At 48.0% G+C, this 17,780-nt stretch overlaps 3 protein-coding genes across 3 annotated transcripts; 2 read left to right on the top strand and 1 right to left on the bottom strand.

Annotated features, from left to right (window-relative positions):
- LOC8077621 lies at window positions 1,921–4,450 on the top strand. The gene has a single exon (XM_021459968.1). The coding sequence runs from the start codon at window positions 2,213–2,215 to the stop codon at window positions 4,199–4,201; it is 1,989 nt and encodes a 662-aa protein (XP_021315643.1). The 5' UTR covers window positions 1,921–2,212; the 3' UTR covers window positions 4,202–4,450.
- LOC8079401 (heptahelical transmembrane protein ADIPOR2) lies at window positions 4,761–9,413 on the bottom strand. Its single transcript, XM_002451613.2, has 4 exons — window positions 8,934–9,413; window positions 8,694–8,783; window positions 7,326–7,371; window positions 4,761–5,688 (listed from the first exon to the last, which is right to left on the bottom strand). Exons 1-4 carry the CDS (start codon window positions 9,179–9,181, stop codon window positions 5,032–5,034), a joined length of 1,041 nt encoding a protein of 346 aa, XP_002451658.2. The 5' UTR covers window positions 9,182–9,413; the 3' UTR covers window positions 4,761–5,031.
- On the top strand, window positions 15,130–17,771 carry LOC8077620 (tubby-like protein 4). Its single transcript, XM_021460288.1, has 9 exons — window positions 15,130–15,752; window positions 15,844–15,955; window positions 16,036–16,212; window positions 16,295–16,353; window positions 16,446–16,548; window positions 16,635–16,724; window positions 16,835–16,930; window positions 17,401–17,468; window positions 17,551–17,771. Exons 1-9 carry the CDS (start codon window positions 15,259–15,261, stop codon window positions 17,624–17,626), a joined length of 1,275 nt encoding a protein of 424 aa, XP_021315963.1. The 5' UTR covers window positions 15,130–15,258; the 3' UTR covers window positions 17,627–17,771.

Here is a 17,780-nt window from a genome sequence, read left to right as displayed (position 1 = left end):
TTAAATTCAAAAGCATTCAAAACATGAATGTAAGGATGATGCACATGTATGCTCTATGCCATGTTTAGAATTATTTGGACTTACACTTATGCAATGCATGCCCATGTTTTTTTGCATGTATATATGTATGTATCGTGATGTGAAGAATGAATACCTTGAGTTCTCATGACAACTTTAAAAAATAGAGAGTATGATTATGAGATTCTAGAGAGGTGATTTAGAGATCAAGTTTTCATATTTTTTTTGGTGTTGCTCTATGTTTGGGATTACGGCCTGCAAGCCTCCCTATATTCGTTTTGATTAATGTATTGTTGATAAAATTAGCGTGGGTCATATTTTGATCAATAAATAAACAGAGATACTACATGAGTGATTATAGGCAATAATTTATCTAAAAAAATCAAGTATCCTAAGACAGAGAGTTTTCTATATAGTCTACATAGAAAGAGAGAGATATATGTATATGGCCAGTTAGCCAATTTCCCACGGGAGTACAGCGTATATGAAGTTAGGCCTTGTTAGGCTTTGTCTAGTTTCTAAAATTTTTCAAGATTCTCTGTCACATCGAATCTTGTGGCACATGTATAGAGCATTAAATATAAATAAAAAATAATTAATTATATAGTTTGTTTGTAATTTGGGAGACAAGTCTTTGAGCTTAGTTAGTCCATGATTAGACAATAATTGCTAAATACAAACAAAGTGCTACAGTAACCAAAACAAAAAAATTTCGCGAACTTAACAAGGCCTTAGTTGGTGAAAATTTTTAGGTTTGGCTACTGTAGCATTTTTGTTTGTGTTTGACAATTATTGTCTAATCATGGACTAACTAGACTCAAAAGATTCATCTCGCAAATTACAGATAAACTGTGCAATTACTTATTTTTTTTACCTATATGCATGCAAAGATCGATGTAATAAAAATCTTAAAAAAATTTAGAAACTAAAACACGGCCTTAGCCAAAAAGTTCTAGTTCTAGGCGGTAATAACCAGTTATACGAGGAAAAAAACCTATACTACTATATCCATGTTTTGCAAACATACAAAAGTTCTTTTTTAGAAAAACACATATACGAAAAAAAAAAGGGCCAAACTTGCAGCCGAAGAACCAATGGGTGAAGTCGCCTTCCATTGGAAGGTGCCACTCGAAAGTCAATGCCCAAACTGAGGCCTTGTTTAGTTCACCCCAAAAAGCAAAAAGTTTTTAAGATTTCCCGTCACATCGAATCTTGCGGCACATGCATGAAGCATTAAATATAGACGAAAGTAAAAACTAATTACACAGTTTAGCTGGAAATCACGAGACAAATCTTTTGATCCTAGTTAGTCCATAATTAGATAATATTTGTCACAAACAAACGAAAGTGCTACAGTACCACGTGGCGCGCAGTATGAACGGCGAGACAAACAAAAAAAGAAAAAAAAATGTTTGTCGATGGACACGATACCCACAAGCTCTCCTAAGGCCTTGTTTAGTTCCGAAAAGTAAAAAAATTTCTGTACTGTAGCATTTTCGTTTGTTTATGACAAATATTATCTAATCATGGACTAACTAAGATTAAAAGATTCGTCTTGTGATTTACAACTAAACTGTATAATTAGTTTTTGTTTTCATCTATATTTAATGTTTCATGCATGTGCCATAAAATTTGATGTGACGGAGAATCTTGAAAATTTTTTTGTTTTCAGGATGAACTTAGGCCTTGTTTAGTTCACCCTGAAAACCAAAAAGTTTTCGAGATTCCCTGTCACATCGAATCTTGTGGCACATGCATGAAATATTAAATATAGACGAAAACAAAAACTAATTACACAGTTTAGCTGAAAATCACGAGACGAATCTTTTGATCCTAGTTAGTGCATGATTGGATAATATTTGTCACAAACAAACGAAAGTGCTACAGTTCCGAAAAGTTTTCACTTTTCGGAACTAAACAAGGCCTTACAAGGCAAGTCGGTTCATCGATCTCACCGACCTAAACATCCTTGCCTGCCACGAAACCTCAGCCCCATATATTCGCCTCGTCCCTGTCCCTGTCTCCTCACCACAAGCCCTCGTCGAGACCAAAACATCCACAGGGCTCAAACCCAAAGCCCTCCTCAGCCCGCAGTACCCGTACACCACCTCACGAAGGTGTCAGTCACTCAGTTCCGAGCTCTGCGGCCCAAGCTCAAGCCCATCGAGTGACGCCCCAAGGCCCAGATCCTCCGATGGCAATCGCCGTAGGCACCGCCGCCGACGCGTCCTACACCCTCGTGGGCCCACCCGAGGCCCGCCAGCGCCACGCCGGGGCCCGGTCCGAGGCGGCGCCGACGGGGGAGGACTTCCCGGACCTGATGGACACCTGCTTCAACAAGCCCACCGCGCCGGTGCCAGCGGCGGCGGTGGGGCCGGGCGGGAAGGCGCTCACGGAGAACCTCTCCCCGACGTTCATCTCCTCGGGCGACCCCTGCCTCGACTTCTTCTTCCACGTGGTGCCCGGCACGCCGGCAGCCTCCGTGGAGTCGCTCCTGGGCGCGGCCTGGGCGGCCGACCCGACCACCGCGCTCTGCCTCGTCGCCAACCTCCGCGGCGTGCGCGGGAGCGGCAAGTCCGACCGCGAGGGGTTCTACGCCGCCGCGCTCTGGCTCCACGCGCGCCACCCGCGCACGCTCGCACTCAACGCCGCCCCCATCGCCGACTTCGGCTACCTCAAGGACCTCCCCGAGCTGCTCCACCGCATCGTCCACGGCGGGGTGTCCACCAGGACACCAGGCAAGAAGGCGCGCCTCGCCGCCGAGGGAGGAGGATTCGTCGGCGGCCGGGGCCGGGGACGGGGACGCCGCTTCTTCGGCAGCCGTACGCCCCGCACCCGCGTGGAACGAGAAAATTCCGCGCGCGTCGGCTCAACGGAGGAGCGGGTCGCGGCCAGCCTCGAGCACGACCGGGGACTCGCGGCCGCGGCCGCGGTGGCGCGCCGGACCAGGAGAGCGGAGGCCGCTGCGAGGGCGGTCGAGATGTACAGCAACGACCCCACCTACCGCTTCCTGCACGACCGCACGGCCGACCTCTTCGCGGGGCTCATCGCGGAGGACATGCGCAAGCTCGCCGACGGCAAGCTCCGGGAGTTCTCGCTCGCCGCCAAGTGGTGCCCGTCGCTGGACTCCTCGTACGACCGCTCCACGCTGCTCTGCGAGGCCGTCGCGCGGCGCCTCTTCCCCAAGGGCTCCGCGCCCGAGCTCGCCGCGGACCTCGCGGACGAGCACTACGCGTACCGCGCGCGCGAGCGGCTCCGCAGGGTGGCGCTCGTGCCGCTCCGCCGCGCGCTCAAGCTCCCCGAGGTCTTCATCTCGGCGCGCGCGTGGGAGTCGGTCGCGTACACGCGCGTCGCCTCCGTGGCCATGAAGAACTACAAGGACCTCTTCCTCAAGCACGACGCCGACCGCTTCAGCGCCTACCTCGCCGACGTCAAGTCCGGCAAGAAGCGGATCGCCGCGGGCGCGCTGCTGCCGCACGAGATCATCGCCTCCCTCGGCGACGGCGACGAAGGCGGCGTGGCCGACCTGCAGTGGCAGCGCATGGTCGACGACATGCGCGCGCTCGGCAAGCTGAGCAACTGCGTCGCCGTGTGCGACGTGTCCGGGAGCATGACCGGCCTTCCCATGGACGTGTGCGTGGCCTTGGGCCTCCTCGTGTCCGAGCTCAGCGACGACCCCTGGCGCGGCCGCGTGATCACCTTCAGCGAGCATCCCGAGCTCCACAAGATCGCCGGAGAGACCCTCTCCGAGAAGACAAGCTTCGTCCAAACCATGGACTGGGGCATGAACACCAACTTCCAGGCGGTGTTCGACAAGATCCTCGAGGTGGCCGTGGGCGCCAGGCTCGCGCCGGAGCGGATGGTGAGGCGCGTGTTCGTGTTCAGCGACATGGAGTTCGACCAGGCGTCGGCGAATCCGTGGGAGACGGACTACGAGGCGATCGTGCGCAAGTTCACGGAGGCCGGGTACGGCGCGGCCGTGCCGGAGGTGGTGTTCTGGAACCTGAGGGACTCCAAGGCCGTGCCGGTGGAGGCCGGCCAGAAGGGGGTGGCGCTCGTCAGCGGCTTCTCCAAGAACCTGCTCAAGCTGTTCCTCGACGGCGGCGGCATCGTCAGCCCCAGGGCTGTCATGGAGAAGGCCATCGCCGGGCCGGAGTACGGCAAGCTGGCCGTCTTCGACTGAAGCCGAAGAAGCACACCATGAGATGGCAATGCATTACACATCAAAGAGATGAGCGAGAGAGAATGCAGCATTTTCCCTTATTAAGCTTCTTTTTTTTTTTTGCTTGATCGATAACTCGAGTCTGGGGAAGTTTGTAAATAAACAAATAAACAAAGTTTGCTGTGCTTTCTTGAGCTTGTTGCATTGCATTTGCATCACATTGCTGAGTTGCATGCCAGCTTCTTGTTAATGCAAGTATAGTTAACCGAAGGTCGTTCAAATAAACTATTATTATTAGGTCTTTCAAATCATGCAGCTCAATCTCATGCATCAATCTCGAATCCGTTCAAAAAATAACACTCCAAAAGTCAAAAACCTAGAGCTATGTTTAATCAACCCAATTGCGTCTGTATTTAGCTGAAACTGCACGGTGAGAGGAAAAAGAAGAACAGAGAACAGAAGCACTCATTTTGGAGCAATCTGCACAGCTGCATCAGCGGCCGATAGCCGGAGGTGGTGGAGGACCTCGCCGCACTGAGGATGAGGAGCAGAGACTACACTGACACTGCAATCCTAAACCTGCAAATCCAAGGCACTCACTCGACAGATAAATCTCATAAATTAATGAACCACCATACTCAATCATCCCATCAATTAATTAAATTACAAATCGTCGAATGTCACACTCAAACTCTAGAGCTGATCTATGCTGCGTCTACTTCGTTTCGCCCATTCGAATGGTTGCTGAATCAACCAAACCCCAATGGCACACTGAAGCTCTGGATGGATGTCTATGGATCCGATCAAGCACCTCCGGCTTGCTGCAAAAGCCAAGAGAACAGCAAGCCCGCCTACGACGCGGCGCCACAGGTGACGGCCATCTTCTCCCGCCAGTGGATGAGCACGGCGACGGCGACGTAGTGCGTGACGGCGCCGACGAGCACGAGGACGTGGAAGATCTGGTGGCTGTGCCCGACGACGTCGAACACCCCGGGCCGCCACTTCTCCGGGACGCGGCTGACGTAGAACCAGGCGCCCGTGGCGTAGGCGAGCCCCATGGCGACCTCGAGCCCCAGCGCCAGGTAGCAGGCGGCGTGGCCCCAGTTGAGCCACAGCGCGTGCAGCGCCGGGACGACGCCCGACAGGCCCATGGCCAGGAACAGCGCCGCGCGGAGGCGGCGGTAGCGCGGGGACGAGCACGACGGCGAGAGCAGCGCGGCCACCACCAGCGCGCCCAGCGCCGTGATCGCGGACAGGTAGGCCACCCGCGCCGGCGGGTGGCAGAGGAAGGCGTAGTACACCGGCGGCACGAAGGAGGCGACGATCATCACGGAGATGCCCGCGTAGTCCAGCTGCCAGAACACCACGCTGGCGCGCCGCGAGTGGCACGCCAGCAGGTGCGCCGTCGCGCTGATGGCCAGGCACGACATGGCGCCCACCAGGAACACCATCCGCGGCCACCGCGGCACGCCGGACAGCGACGCCCCGGCGTCGTGCCTCGGCAGGCCCTGCAGAAAACAGCCATGATCACATTCACATTCATTACACACCTTTATCGAAAAAAAAACATTCATTACATGAATTTCTTACAGATTGCGTTTGGATATTTTCTTTTCTATGCAGTGAGAATCAATACTCCGACAAGATCACGAATAAAAAGACTTTTGTGCACTTGGATGTTGATAATCAACTTGGATTTGTCTGCTCATCACAACTGAGTATGGCGACTATCCAAGTGGATCGAAAATTGGCCAAGAAAGGCCTCTGCTTTTCATGCAGGTGTCACTGTCATTCCAGAGCATCTTATCATACTATCATGGCGAGACCAAGAGGAAACGTAAAAATATTGCAAAAGCACCTAGGCTTTAACCCCTACCTCTCTGGTTTGCAAATATGAAGCGAACAACGGTAAAGATAAATCCAAATGGATTGCTTCATTGAACAAGACGGGGATCACAGCAGGAGTGCAGGGTACAGTACCAGGCATGTTTGCACCTTTGATCCTTGCGAATTCAGGGGATCGTTCATGGAGCTTCCAAAATCTATGATGCTTCATACATCATCTAATGAATTTTGATGGGTCAAACTATCCATAAAAAATAAACTGATAGTACTTTCCGTAACAGGATAAACTGATAATTCAAGGACAAGACTCTGAATCAAAGGGACTAGCATCCAAACAAGAGCCTAGGATTTCCGTGACAGGATAGTACTTTCTTGGCTGTTGTCATTTGGTATTTTTTTTTTCACCAAGAAACAGGACAACTCTAAATTCTGATGCCCATTTGTTGCATTCTACTAGTAAAGTCGTGAACCGCTGGGCATCTCCATCTGTGCTTTCACAGGCCGTGTGCTCGTGCAGGTGCAGAGACGCAGGATTCAAAGAGAGCAAAGACAAGGATGGCCATGTGGGCGTGCCCCCAACCAAGTACTTGGCTTACTGTCTACTGCTTGTGAACAGATCAAACCCTGTCCATGCCTCTTTTCCTGCCGTGGTGGCAATATGGCACAGGTCTGGACTAAATAACTTACACCTTGTTTAGTTTGCAAAAATTTTCAAGATTCCTCGTCACACCGAATCTTTGGTCGCATGCATGAAGTATTAAATATAGACAAAAATAAAAACTAATTGCACAGTTTACCCGTAACTTGTGAGATGAATCTTTTAAGCCTAGTTACTTTATGATTGGACAATGTTTGTCAAATAAAAACGAAAGTGCTACAGTAGCCAAAAACCCAAATTTTTGCGAACTAAACAAGGCCTAATATACAAGTGTAATTTAGTTCCGAATAGGTAGGAGTATTCTGCTGATGCAACCGAAACCTATTACAAAATGCAGCCATAACCGTTCAATCGTTCTTCTAATCGCAGTCAACTAAGCTTGCCTGGCACCTTTGCACATGCAGCAATTCCTTGATTAATCTTGTGTGTTTAGCTAGAGCTATCAGTTATCGGTGTTGCATACTTTCACTTGCACCGCAATTCAAAAAAGTTTCTCAAACCTACTCACTATTATGTTTCTGATGAAACAAAAGCAAGAATTAACAGCAATTTGACAAGGGGACAGGGGTTTTACAAATGCAGTACCCAAAGTGATACAAAAGAAATATATAGAGCGACTGGGGTTGGTGATTAGTTGCTTACTGAATGCTGGCTGTTCCATGAAGCATTATCTGATCTCACCACGAACCTGCAAGAAAAAAATTGGACGGTGCAGACTTAAAGTGAGCCTCGCGTAAAGAAAACAACAAGAGTACTAGGTCGGCGCTTTGCAAGAAAACAACAAGAGCATATTTTGGTTATCACTAGGGTCCTTGAAAATTTTGGAATTTGCATCGACCACAGCCGTCGCATTTTCATAGTGATACTCTGAGTTTATTGGTTTCGTCAACAAGGACATAGGAAAGTGGACCTAGCCACACACACCAAAGTCCTGTTTCTCATGCCTCGTTGGTGGATTACTCATCCTTAGCGTAATTTCTTGTCATATGTTTGATTATTCGCAAACCATTAACCTAGAGAGTTTCGACTATAAATTCTAGCTTGATGTTACACTTGCAAGGTTATAGGATGTAATGTCGTTGTGATAAGTATGGGCACAATTTGTTCCTGGAACTGTATGTACGTAGGCCCTTATGTCTTGAGTTCTAAGTGTCATGCGGTTCTTCTTTTCATAAACTATGATAATAGTGCAAACTAGTGAAAAAGTGTGTCGCAACCTTTTAAAGCATTTGTTTACAAGTGGTTCCTGCTATACATGGGACAATGTGCCTCTCGAGCGACATCAGACTATCAAAGGATACCCAGAGGCCAGAGCGTGGGTGAAGATAATGACAACATAAATAAAATTGTCTCTACCTAATGTGAGATATGACTAACAATAATGCAACTAACCGAGAGGTTCCTATAAGAGCATTCCGAAAAGACATCATTTCAACGATGAAGTATATATATGGACTACACTAAATTTTTAACAACTATTTCATGTCATACGTTGACAATGAAAAACATTATGTAGTAATGTTCAATGTTGCACCTATCGCAATTCAAGTGTCTTACCTATGCGCATAGTATGTTTGTATGTGGCTCACCATTATATCTCTAGTGACACCACAAAGCGCATCCACAAGACCACAACGTCACTTGCCAGCTAGTATGTGCCAACAAATTTGTCGAGACTCGAGAGCGAAGGCCCTTTGGGAAAGTCAAAATTGCCCCTTTGTCTCTCTTCTGCTTTGCACGAATCTCAGAGCAAATTTAACGGTGCACAGCAGGAGAGCATATGTGCCCTTAGGACAGGAAGGAAAAAAAAAGACTGCCTTCAAGGCCTTTTGTGTAAGGTTCGGTGATTGCAAATACAAGAAAAATAAGGGAGCACCACAGCAAATTCCTCACATGATAGACCGCCCTTTCAAGGTTCTCTGCTAACGCCCGGTAATCACGCAGGAACGGAGCAAGGAGGAACTTTATTTACGAACTGCAGAAACGGCATGTCGATGCATGTGCATGTACCTCATGATCCCCGGAGCGGCCTCGTCGGCGGCCTCCGTCCATCCTCCGGCGACCGCGAGCGCCAGGAAAAAGAGGAACCCACCGAGATGCCTGGCGGGGACAAAGACAGAAAAAAAAACGAGAAGGAACGAATCAGCCACCATTCAGACGGACAGGCAGGAGATTGGAAGAAAGGGGTCGGACGCGAGGAATCGAATGGATCGGGGGAGACGGGGAAGGGGAAGAAGGGGGCACACGCACGTCCAGACGTTGAGGGTCTCGTTGTGCCAGGCGAAGGCGCTGAGGAGCGCGTCGCGGATGGGCCACTCGGCGCGGTAGTGGCCGCGGATGTACTCGTTGTCCTTGAGGTACTCCGGCAGCTCCTCGTACCCGACCAGCCGCGGCCGCCGCCGCGCCTGCTCCGAGCCCGAGCCCGCGCGCGCCATCATGGCCTGCTGCCTCTTGCTGCGGCCGCGGCTCCGCTTCGTCGGGGCAGTCGCGGCTCCCATGCGAATGCGACGGTTGGGGGGGTGGGGTATACCTGGCTGCGCGCTGCGCCCCGGCGTTCGCGCGGGGAGAGAGGAAGCCGGAGCTCGCGGCGAGGGAGGAGGAGGAGGACGAGGACGCGGGGGGGTTATTGGTGGCAAATCTTGGCGGGGAGTGCGCGGGCGTGGGGCGTGGCCGCGGCAGGGCACATGGATTTCCTCTGTCGCATACGCTTTTCTCTGCGTTTCTCTCGGCACAAAATAGAAGGGAAAGGAAAGACACAGAGACAGGGGGATGCGCTCGCTGCCCCCACCCCACTGTGTTTGGATCTCAGCCGTTGGATCGCTGGGCGTTTTGCATCTTTGTTAATTTCCTTTTAGTAATTAGCATACATAATAATTCGCACGGCGGTAACAGGTAAGTGCTGTATTTGTCAACAAAAAAAAAAAACAGGCAGGTGCTGTAAGGATTTTTTCTTTTTGATGTTTATGATTTGTAATGTAAGTTTTTTTTTTGTTTGGTTTCATGGGTTGTTTTGCTATATAGCCTTGGCGGCATTACATGTGAGACATGAAATGGACATAAGCGCGACAAATCAATCCAACATAGAACACGCCATCAGGGTTTTTGTGATGGCTTGTAAAGCGAAACATCTTGGTTGGATTCTTGTCGCTTCTAAGTCATGGAAGACAACCTGTTGCGTGAGCTAGAAAACACGCACTTTTAGTGTTTGTGACACACATACACCTCACTTGTCGTGACGCTCTATTGTTAACTATGTGAAGTTACATTTTTTATTTTTTATACAACTCTATTCAGTTACAACAAAGTTAATCATTAGATGCATAATATTTGAAAAATAGAAACGCCACCCCTCAACTCTATTAATGCTATTGATGTTAGGAAAGAATGGTTTAGGCTGTAGCCATCCTTTTGTTGTTGTAAGCTTTGTATTACTCTCTCGAGGTCACATGAGTTACGTATGACATTGAATTTGCGACATTTGTTGGGTATGACTTATGAGTCATGTTAGTGTGAAAAATGGAAGGTGGCAAATAGCACTAACCAAATGACTACAAATAAGTGCCAAATAGAATGATACCCCTTAGTTCCAACTTATTGTAGCTCACTTTTTTTTTTTGTCCTAAGAAAATTTCTTTTACTCTGTCAAAATTTATAGAAGAAACAAACCAACACAATCAAACATCTATAAAATATGCTATATTTGGAGATTTTAATGAATTTAATTTGATGTTTAAGATAATGTTTGTTGCACTTTAATTACTCTAAATTTATTCAAAGTTACTGAACAGGATCAATTTGTTTGGCTCACATTTCTATCCATCCTATCTAAACGCAAAAAGTGATTGGTTGCTCCCTCCCTACTCACCTTGTGCACGCGCCAAGAGAACGTCGAGCACTCGCGCGAACCAGGTTCGCCACAAAGTTACACCCAAGCCGTGGGAGCCATTTTGCACGAGCCAGGTATGCCTAGCTAGACATCCAAGCAACCGAACAATATCTTGCATAATATCTTGCATACTATGAGACCAAGGAAACTAAGTCCTACATGTTTACTATTTTTACATAAATAAATGATTTTTTACAACACATAAAATACAGGATCGACACTCGTTATTGCTCCATAGTCTGCCTTTGTATCCCTACCACCACTACCCTAGTGATATGGACGGATCGACATATGTCAATTTGACACGTCTTGAGATTTATCCAAATTAAAGTAGTGGACGTGATTCATGCTTGGAAATCTATAAACATAATATATATGAGTTCATTTTTTAGATAATAAAACAAAGTTCCAGCCTCTAGTGATTAATTAGGAGTTAGTTTTTCTTTTTTTAGCTCTAATAATAGGTTGCGGTTGCTCCCTACATGAGAAAGTTAACCATCTCAACTGATTAGTGTGTGTGGAATCTTCAGTACTGTATCTCAAGTTTAAACCTTGGTAGCCTCACTTTTTATTTTTTTTATTTTGCATGGGATACCCTGGTAGCCTCGCTTTTTTTTTATTTTGCATGGGATCGACCGCATGGCGTTTGGGCGTGGTGCGGCAGGGAGCAGAGGTGGCCGTGCGGTTAACAGGGTAACCAGGGGAGGGAGGTGTAAACGAGTCCAAGGGCTCCTCCGCATAGGTAGAATATCAAGTTTTATAAAAATTACATGAAAGTCTAGAACGTCAGGGTTCTTTTGGATATGGACGGACTAGGGTGTGGTACTATTTGTTCTCTTATTACCGGTCTTCTTTTCGTTCGTTTATGTGATTTACTTTCACCAGTGACACCAAAACAACGGCAACCGTGTTCCTTCCCTTGTAGAGTAAGGCTTTGTTTAGTTCATCCCAAAATACAAAAAGTTTTCAAGATTCTCTGTCATATTAAATTTTGCGGCACATACATGAAGCATTAAATATAGACGAAAACAAAAACTAATTACACAGTTTATCTATAAATTGCGAGACGAATCTTTTAATCCTAATTAGTTCATGATTAGATAATATTTGTGAAATAAAAACAAAAGTGCTACAGTAGCAAAATCCGAAATTTTTTCGGAACTAAACAAGGCCTAAGTACATACTAGTAATCGCAAGGGCGAGTGTGACGCATCAGTGCATCACAAGATCTTCATAGTTCACAGATCGATGACAGGTGCAAATGTGCCATGCCACTGGTCACTAGAGTACGTCCGGCGGGTCTGATCGAGATATGCAAGTCGGTCAACCAGACAAGGACGCACGACACTCATCATCAAGGAAACAAGTAAAGAAAAAAAAAGTTAAACTAGACAATATCACGCCCAGCTTCTCGCTCCAACAATATTGGGAAAAAAATGGGGTGGACTACGGGTCCAGCAGCTGCCTGGTGCTCCCCCTCGCTGGATGAGTGCCACGTGCAGGCCCAACCCATCAGACGGCAGGTGGAAACAGAAGGTGCGACGGCTCAAATAGATAATGGCCGGGCGCTCGGCTCGTCACATCGGCTCCACATCGCAGAGTCACGTTGAACGTAGAACGACGCGGCTTGTTGAACCAGTTGCACGCCGCCGCCGCCGCCGCCGCTAGAGCCTCCATGGATGAACCAGCGGCCTCCATAGAAGACGTTGGGGGCCAAGAAGAGATGACAGCTGCTCACCTGATGGGATCTTTTTCCATGGAGGATTCACGTGCACTACAAATTAATGATGTTGCTGCTGCTGGTCGTCGAGAAGACGAACAACTAACACAGGTTAGTTATCTGTTTACATCGTTGTGCCTTCTCTTTCTTTTTTTGTTTTCAAATGCATGTTCTTCTATGTTTCACAGAACACCGTGGTTATGGTGGGTGCAGAGGCCATCGACACCAATGTACAGATGTCTGGATCTATGGTGAATGAAGTAACCGATGAGGTAAAAAGCTTAACAAATTTGACAGAATATATGATGTTTTATTTCAATATAGTGCACCTTTAATTGGCAATTGATTTGCAGGAAGTGGCTAATAAAGCTAGGAAAAATTTTATCATTCCTGAAGTTGGAATGACTTTTCAATCCGAGGATGAAGCTTATAATATGTATAACACCTATGCTGGCAAGGTTGGATTCAGTGTTAGAAAGAGCAAGACAAAACGCCGCAAAGATGATAGTTTGTCTCAGAAATATATGGTTTGCAGTAGTCAAGGACAAAGAGAAAATGAGTCATCACAAAAGGACAATACAAGGACAGGTTGTAATGCTCGTGTTCAGTTTAGTATCAGCAAAGAGGGCATTTGGACAGTGCAGAAGGTTGTAGAAGAGCACAATCATTATCTTGCTAGTCCCAATAAGAAACACAAACTGAGGTCCCAACGAAAGGTTATAGAAGCAGATAGAAAATTAATTGGGCAGATACGGGAAGCTGGAATGAAGCCAGCCCAAATTTATGAGTTCATGAAAGAGTTTTACGGAGGGGAAGAGAACATACCATTTGCTAAGACGGATTGCAACAATGAGATTGGTCGCGAGCGAAGGCAATACTTAGAAGCCAATGATGCACAAACATTGTCTCAATACTTGAGAAATAAACAGTTACAAGATCCTACATTTTTCTATGCGATTCAAGTAGACAAGGAAGATGGCCGTATAGCAAATTTCTTTTGGGCAGATGGTCAATCCATCATGGATTACAAATGCTTTGGTGATGCTGTGTCATTTGACACCACATTTCAAACCAATAAATTTGAAATGCCTTTTGCTCCAATTCTTGGCACCAATCATCACAAGCAAACAATAATTTTTGGATGTGCTCTTCTATTTAATGAAACTATAGAATCATTTGTTTGGCTTTTTGAAACCTTCCTAGCAGCTATGTCAGGAAAGCACCCAAGCACAATTTTCACTGATCAAGATGCGGCAATGGCGGGAGCAATTGCTTATGTATTCCCAAATACAAGCCATCGTCTTTGTTTGTGGCATATTTGCTTAAATGCTGCCAAACATCTGAGTCACGTAATTCATGAGTCGAATAAGGATGAGTCGGATAAGAGTGAGTCGGATAGCAAGTTTCTATCTGATTTCAAAAAATGTGTGTACGAAGACAAATCTGAGACATACTTCATAGAGAAATGGCAAGAATTGTTGGCCAAATACAAGCTGGAGGACAACTCATGGATGGCAAACCTATATGCTTTGAGGGCCAAGTGGGCTGCAGTATACCGCGACTCTTTTACAGCAGATATGAACTCGACGCAAAGGAGCGAAGGTATGAACAATGTTTTCAAAAAAAGATTTCGTAGAAAACTTGGTCTTTCATAACTCCTTGTAGAATGTGACAAGGTTACAGCTAGTCTCCGTGCAAATGAGTTGGAAGCTGATTTTCAATCACGTCGAAAGACTCCAGTTACGTACAGTCCAAACCTACCTATGTTGAATACTGCAGCTGAATCATATACAAGGAGGATGTATTCAGAGTTTGAGGAAGAATTTAAAAGACAACTTACATTGACTTGTGAATTGTTGGAAACTGCGGGGACACAGTTGACGCTCCATGGTTAGATTGCATATACTACTTTGTTATCTTTTTATATTCTTTTTCACCTCGACATCGCTTGCGATTACTACTCGCAGCTGCCTACTGTAAACAAGTCGCTCAGAAGCATTTAAGCATGGGCTTTTCGTGCCCTCCCCTGTCCCCTCTGGAGCCGGGCCGGGCTCGCTCGTATCGTACTTGCAGCCCATTAAAGAAAAAGCGACCAGACACAACTGACACGGCAGCAGCTGGATACGAAAGCCGGGGCCCGCTTGGCGCTCTGGTCAACGTTGTCAAATACGAATGCGTCAGCGTCACGACTCCATCACCTCGTATCGTATCGTACACCTCACTTCATTCATTTCAGGCCTTTATTTAGTTTCAAAAATTTTTAGAAAACGGTTATTATAACACTTTTATTTGTTTGTATGTGACAAATATTATCTAATTATAGATTAATTAGATTTAAAAAATTTATTTCGTAAATTACAGATAAATTATATAATTAATTTTTATTTTTATCTATATTTAATGTTTCATGTATGTGTTCAAAGATCTAATAGCAGTGCCTCAGCAATTCGCGTCGGATGCCTAGCATTTGGAAAATCGGAGGAATCTCCAAATTACAAAACCATTTCCACGGTGACCCTGGACCCAAACCCAAATTGCTCCTGGTTTCTCTCAGAGCCTCATTCAAATCACGTACACGTATACAACGTCCTACTACTATCAGTGGTACCAGCTGCAGTAGCGTACTACTAGCACTGTAGGAGCATGACAAAAATCGTCAATTACGGAGTGTAAAAAAGGTCCAAACCAAAAGATGACCGGAGGGCGCACGACTCCCGAGGGAGCGACCGTTGCATTGGCAGCCGAAAGCTAGCCGCCACCGAGGCCAAGCAGTCGCTCTCCCCGGGTTCAAATTTAAATCCTCCCTCCAAATCACCCACCAATAAACAACAAATCGCCCACTAGTCACCCAGCCCGTCCACCGAGCTGTCCCTGTCCGCTGCCCTGCCGCTGCGCACCCCCGCGTTCCGGGCTCGCCAACACAGCCTGCGCAGCACCCTCCGTACTGCACAGGCCACCACGCCCGGCCGATGGCGACCGCCACCACCACACCCAACCCCAAGGCGACGACGACAAGGGCCAGGAGGGAGCCGCTGCGTCCGCGGAGCAACAACTCCGCCGCGTCCCCGTCTCCGGCCGTGGCGAGCGCCAGGCGCGGGCCGGCGGCGTCCGCGGAGAAGGAGAACCAGCGGCCCAAGAGCCTCGGCCACGGGAAGAAGGAGGAGGGGAAGACGGCGGCGGCGGCGGCTGCGACGACGGCCACCGAACTGTTGAAGCCCGCGGAGCCGGCGCCGGCGGTGGCGCCACCTCCTCCGGCTCCGCCGCTGAAGCCGTCGTCGCTGCAGCTCCGCATGAAGGACGAGGCGGCCGAGGCAGCGGCTGCTGCGCAGGCGCCGCCCGCGTTCGTTGTCGGGCCCAGGGGCAGGGAGCTGCTGCTCCCGCCGCCGTCGTCCAACTACGAGGCGTGGGACCTCTCCGACAGCGAGTCCGCGCCGGCCTCCTCCTGGGCCACGCTCCCCAACAGGTACGCCGCGCTGCCATTCGGACCTTCTCTCCGCCGCCGCGGGACACGGAGCGGCTAGTAACGCTCTCCCTCTTTCCCCTGTGTCCTGCAGGGCGCTGCTGTGCCGGCCTCTGCCACAGGACGTCGGCCGGTGCACGTGCGTCATCGTCAGGGAGGCGGCCACCGGCGCCAGAGGCGTCGCGCTCTACTCCCTCTACACCAACGTGAGATGGCTTCCGAGCTGAAATCTGAAAGGCGATGTCAGAGCAATCCGAGGCTAATTTGTGTTTGTGGAATGGCGCAGGAGGGGCAGGGCCGGCAGGACCGCAAGCTGGCGGTGGCGCGGCACCGGAGGCGGAGGGGAAGGTCCGAGTTCATCGTGGCGCAGAACCAGGACGGCATCTTCTGCACCGCCGACAACAACTTCCTCGGCACGGTGGGCGCCAACCTGGTCGGATCCAAGTACCAAATCTGGGGCCAGGTACATCCACACCTCAAATCACGCTTCTTCCTAGTTGCGATTGAGCACTTGTTGAACAAATGTTCATAATCATGGTTGGCAGGGGGGGAGCCGAGCGGACGAGCTGAACAACCAGGCGAAGCGGCTTCTTGGCGTTGTCGCGTAAGATCTGACCGAACCGACCTCAAAATCCATCAGTAATCAGACGCTCCCTTCCGGAATGGTTCTTGACCCAGAGTTTTTGGTTCCTGCAGGTTTGCACCCACCATCACCACGCTCACCGGGAGTTTCAGAAGCATGAGGGCATGGATCCCCAAGAACCAGTCCATGCAGCTCAAGACCAACAATTCTGCTCAGGTAAGCTGAGATGAAAATTTTTCAACATTCAGTGAGCTCATTTGGAATCAGGAAGGTGGTTCTTTAGTGACTCTCGAAGTTTGCAGATTCAGCATGTCAGTGGGCTCCCAAAGGATTGGCAGGAGAAGAAGAGCAGAGCTGACCAGTTGTGCTCAAGAGCCCCATTCTACAACCATGTAAGCAGCTCATGACAAGCTTGTTTGATGCATATTCCTCGGAGTGGTATGTTAAGAGGCAAGCTGATTGTATAATTTGTGTGATGGTTTCGTGTGCCTGTTCACAACAGATGACAAAGCGCTACGAGCTGGACTTCAGAGAGAGGGCAGGAAGGATGGGGTATAAGGTGCAAACATCGGTCAAGAATTTTCAGATGACTTTGGAGGTAAACATCTCATTTGTGTCTGCCGCTTAATACATACTCCATTCATTCCAACCGTAAGACATTTTTTTTTTCTAGATACTTGCTATGCACTTAGGCCTTGTTTAGTTACTAAAAAATTTTGCAAAATTTTTCAGATTCCCCGTCACAACGAATCTTTAGACGTATGCATGGAGTATTAAATATAGACAAAAATAAAAACTAATTGCACAGTTTGGTTGGAATTGACGAGACAAATCTTTTGAGTCTAGTTAGTCTATGATTGGACAATATTTGTCAAATACAAACGAAAATGAAAGTGCTACAGTGTCGATTTTCCAGATTTTTTTGGAACTAAACAAGGCCTTAGATAAAAGCAATGAATATAGAAAGGCCAAATCGTCTTGCGAGGAAGACGTGTTTGTTTTTGACTTAGATACTTGCTATCACAGATCACAACATTCATAAGATATAAATATAATTTTGCTTGGCAGGAAAATGGGAGGCAGACTGTGTTGCAGCTTGGTAGGGTTGGGAAATCCAAGTACATAATGGACTTCAGGTAACAAGAAAAACCTGGCCGCAACTACTCCGGTGCTTGCGATTCAGAGATCAGTTTCACCTCAGGAAAATGTGTCTTGCAGGTACCCGCTGACCGGCTATCAAGCGTTCTGCATTTGCCTGGCATCGATCGACGCAAAGCTGTGCTGCACCCTGTGAAATGTGATGCCTTGCGAGGATGAAGTGTTTGTTTTTGACTTTTTGTAGCTGATGTAATCTAAGCGGTTCTGTACTTCCAGCTTCTCACCTTGAGAAGGCGACTAAATAATAGATCATGCTAATGTGCGACTTGAGTGTTGCTTAATCGGTCAAG

The sequence above is a fragment of the Sorghum bicolor genome, chromosome 4 (assembly GCF_000003195.3).
Source record: "Sorghum bicolor cultivar BTx623 chromosome 4, Sorghum_bicolor_NCBIv3, whole genome shotgun sequence".
Classification (NCBI taxonomy): domain Eukaryota; kingdom Viridiplantae; phylum Streptophyta; class Magnoliopsida; order Poales; family Poaceae; genus Sorghum; species Sorghum bicolor.
Note: the sequence above shows the minus strand (reverse complement) of the source record. Positions and strands in the feature narration are given on the sequence as shown.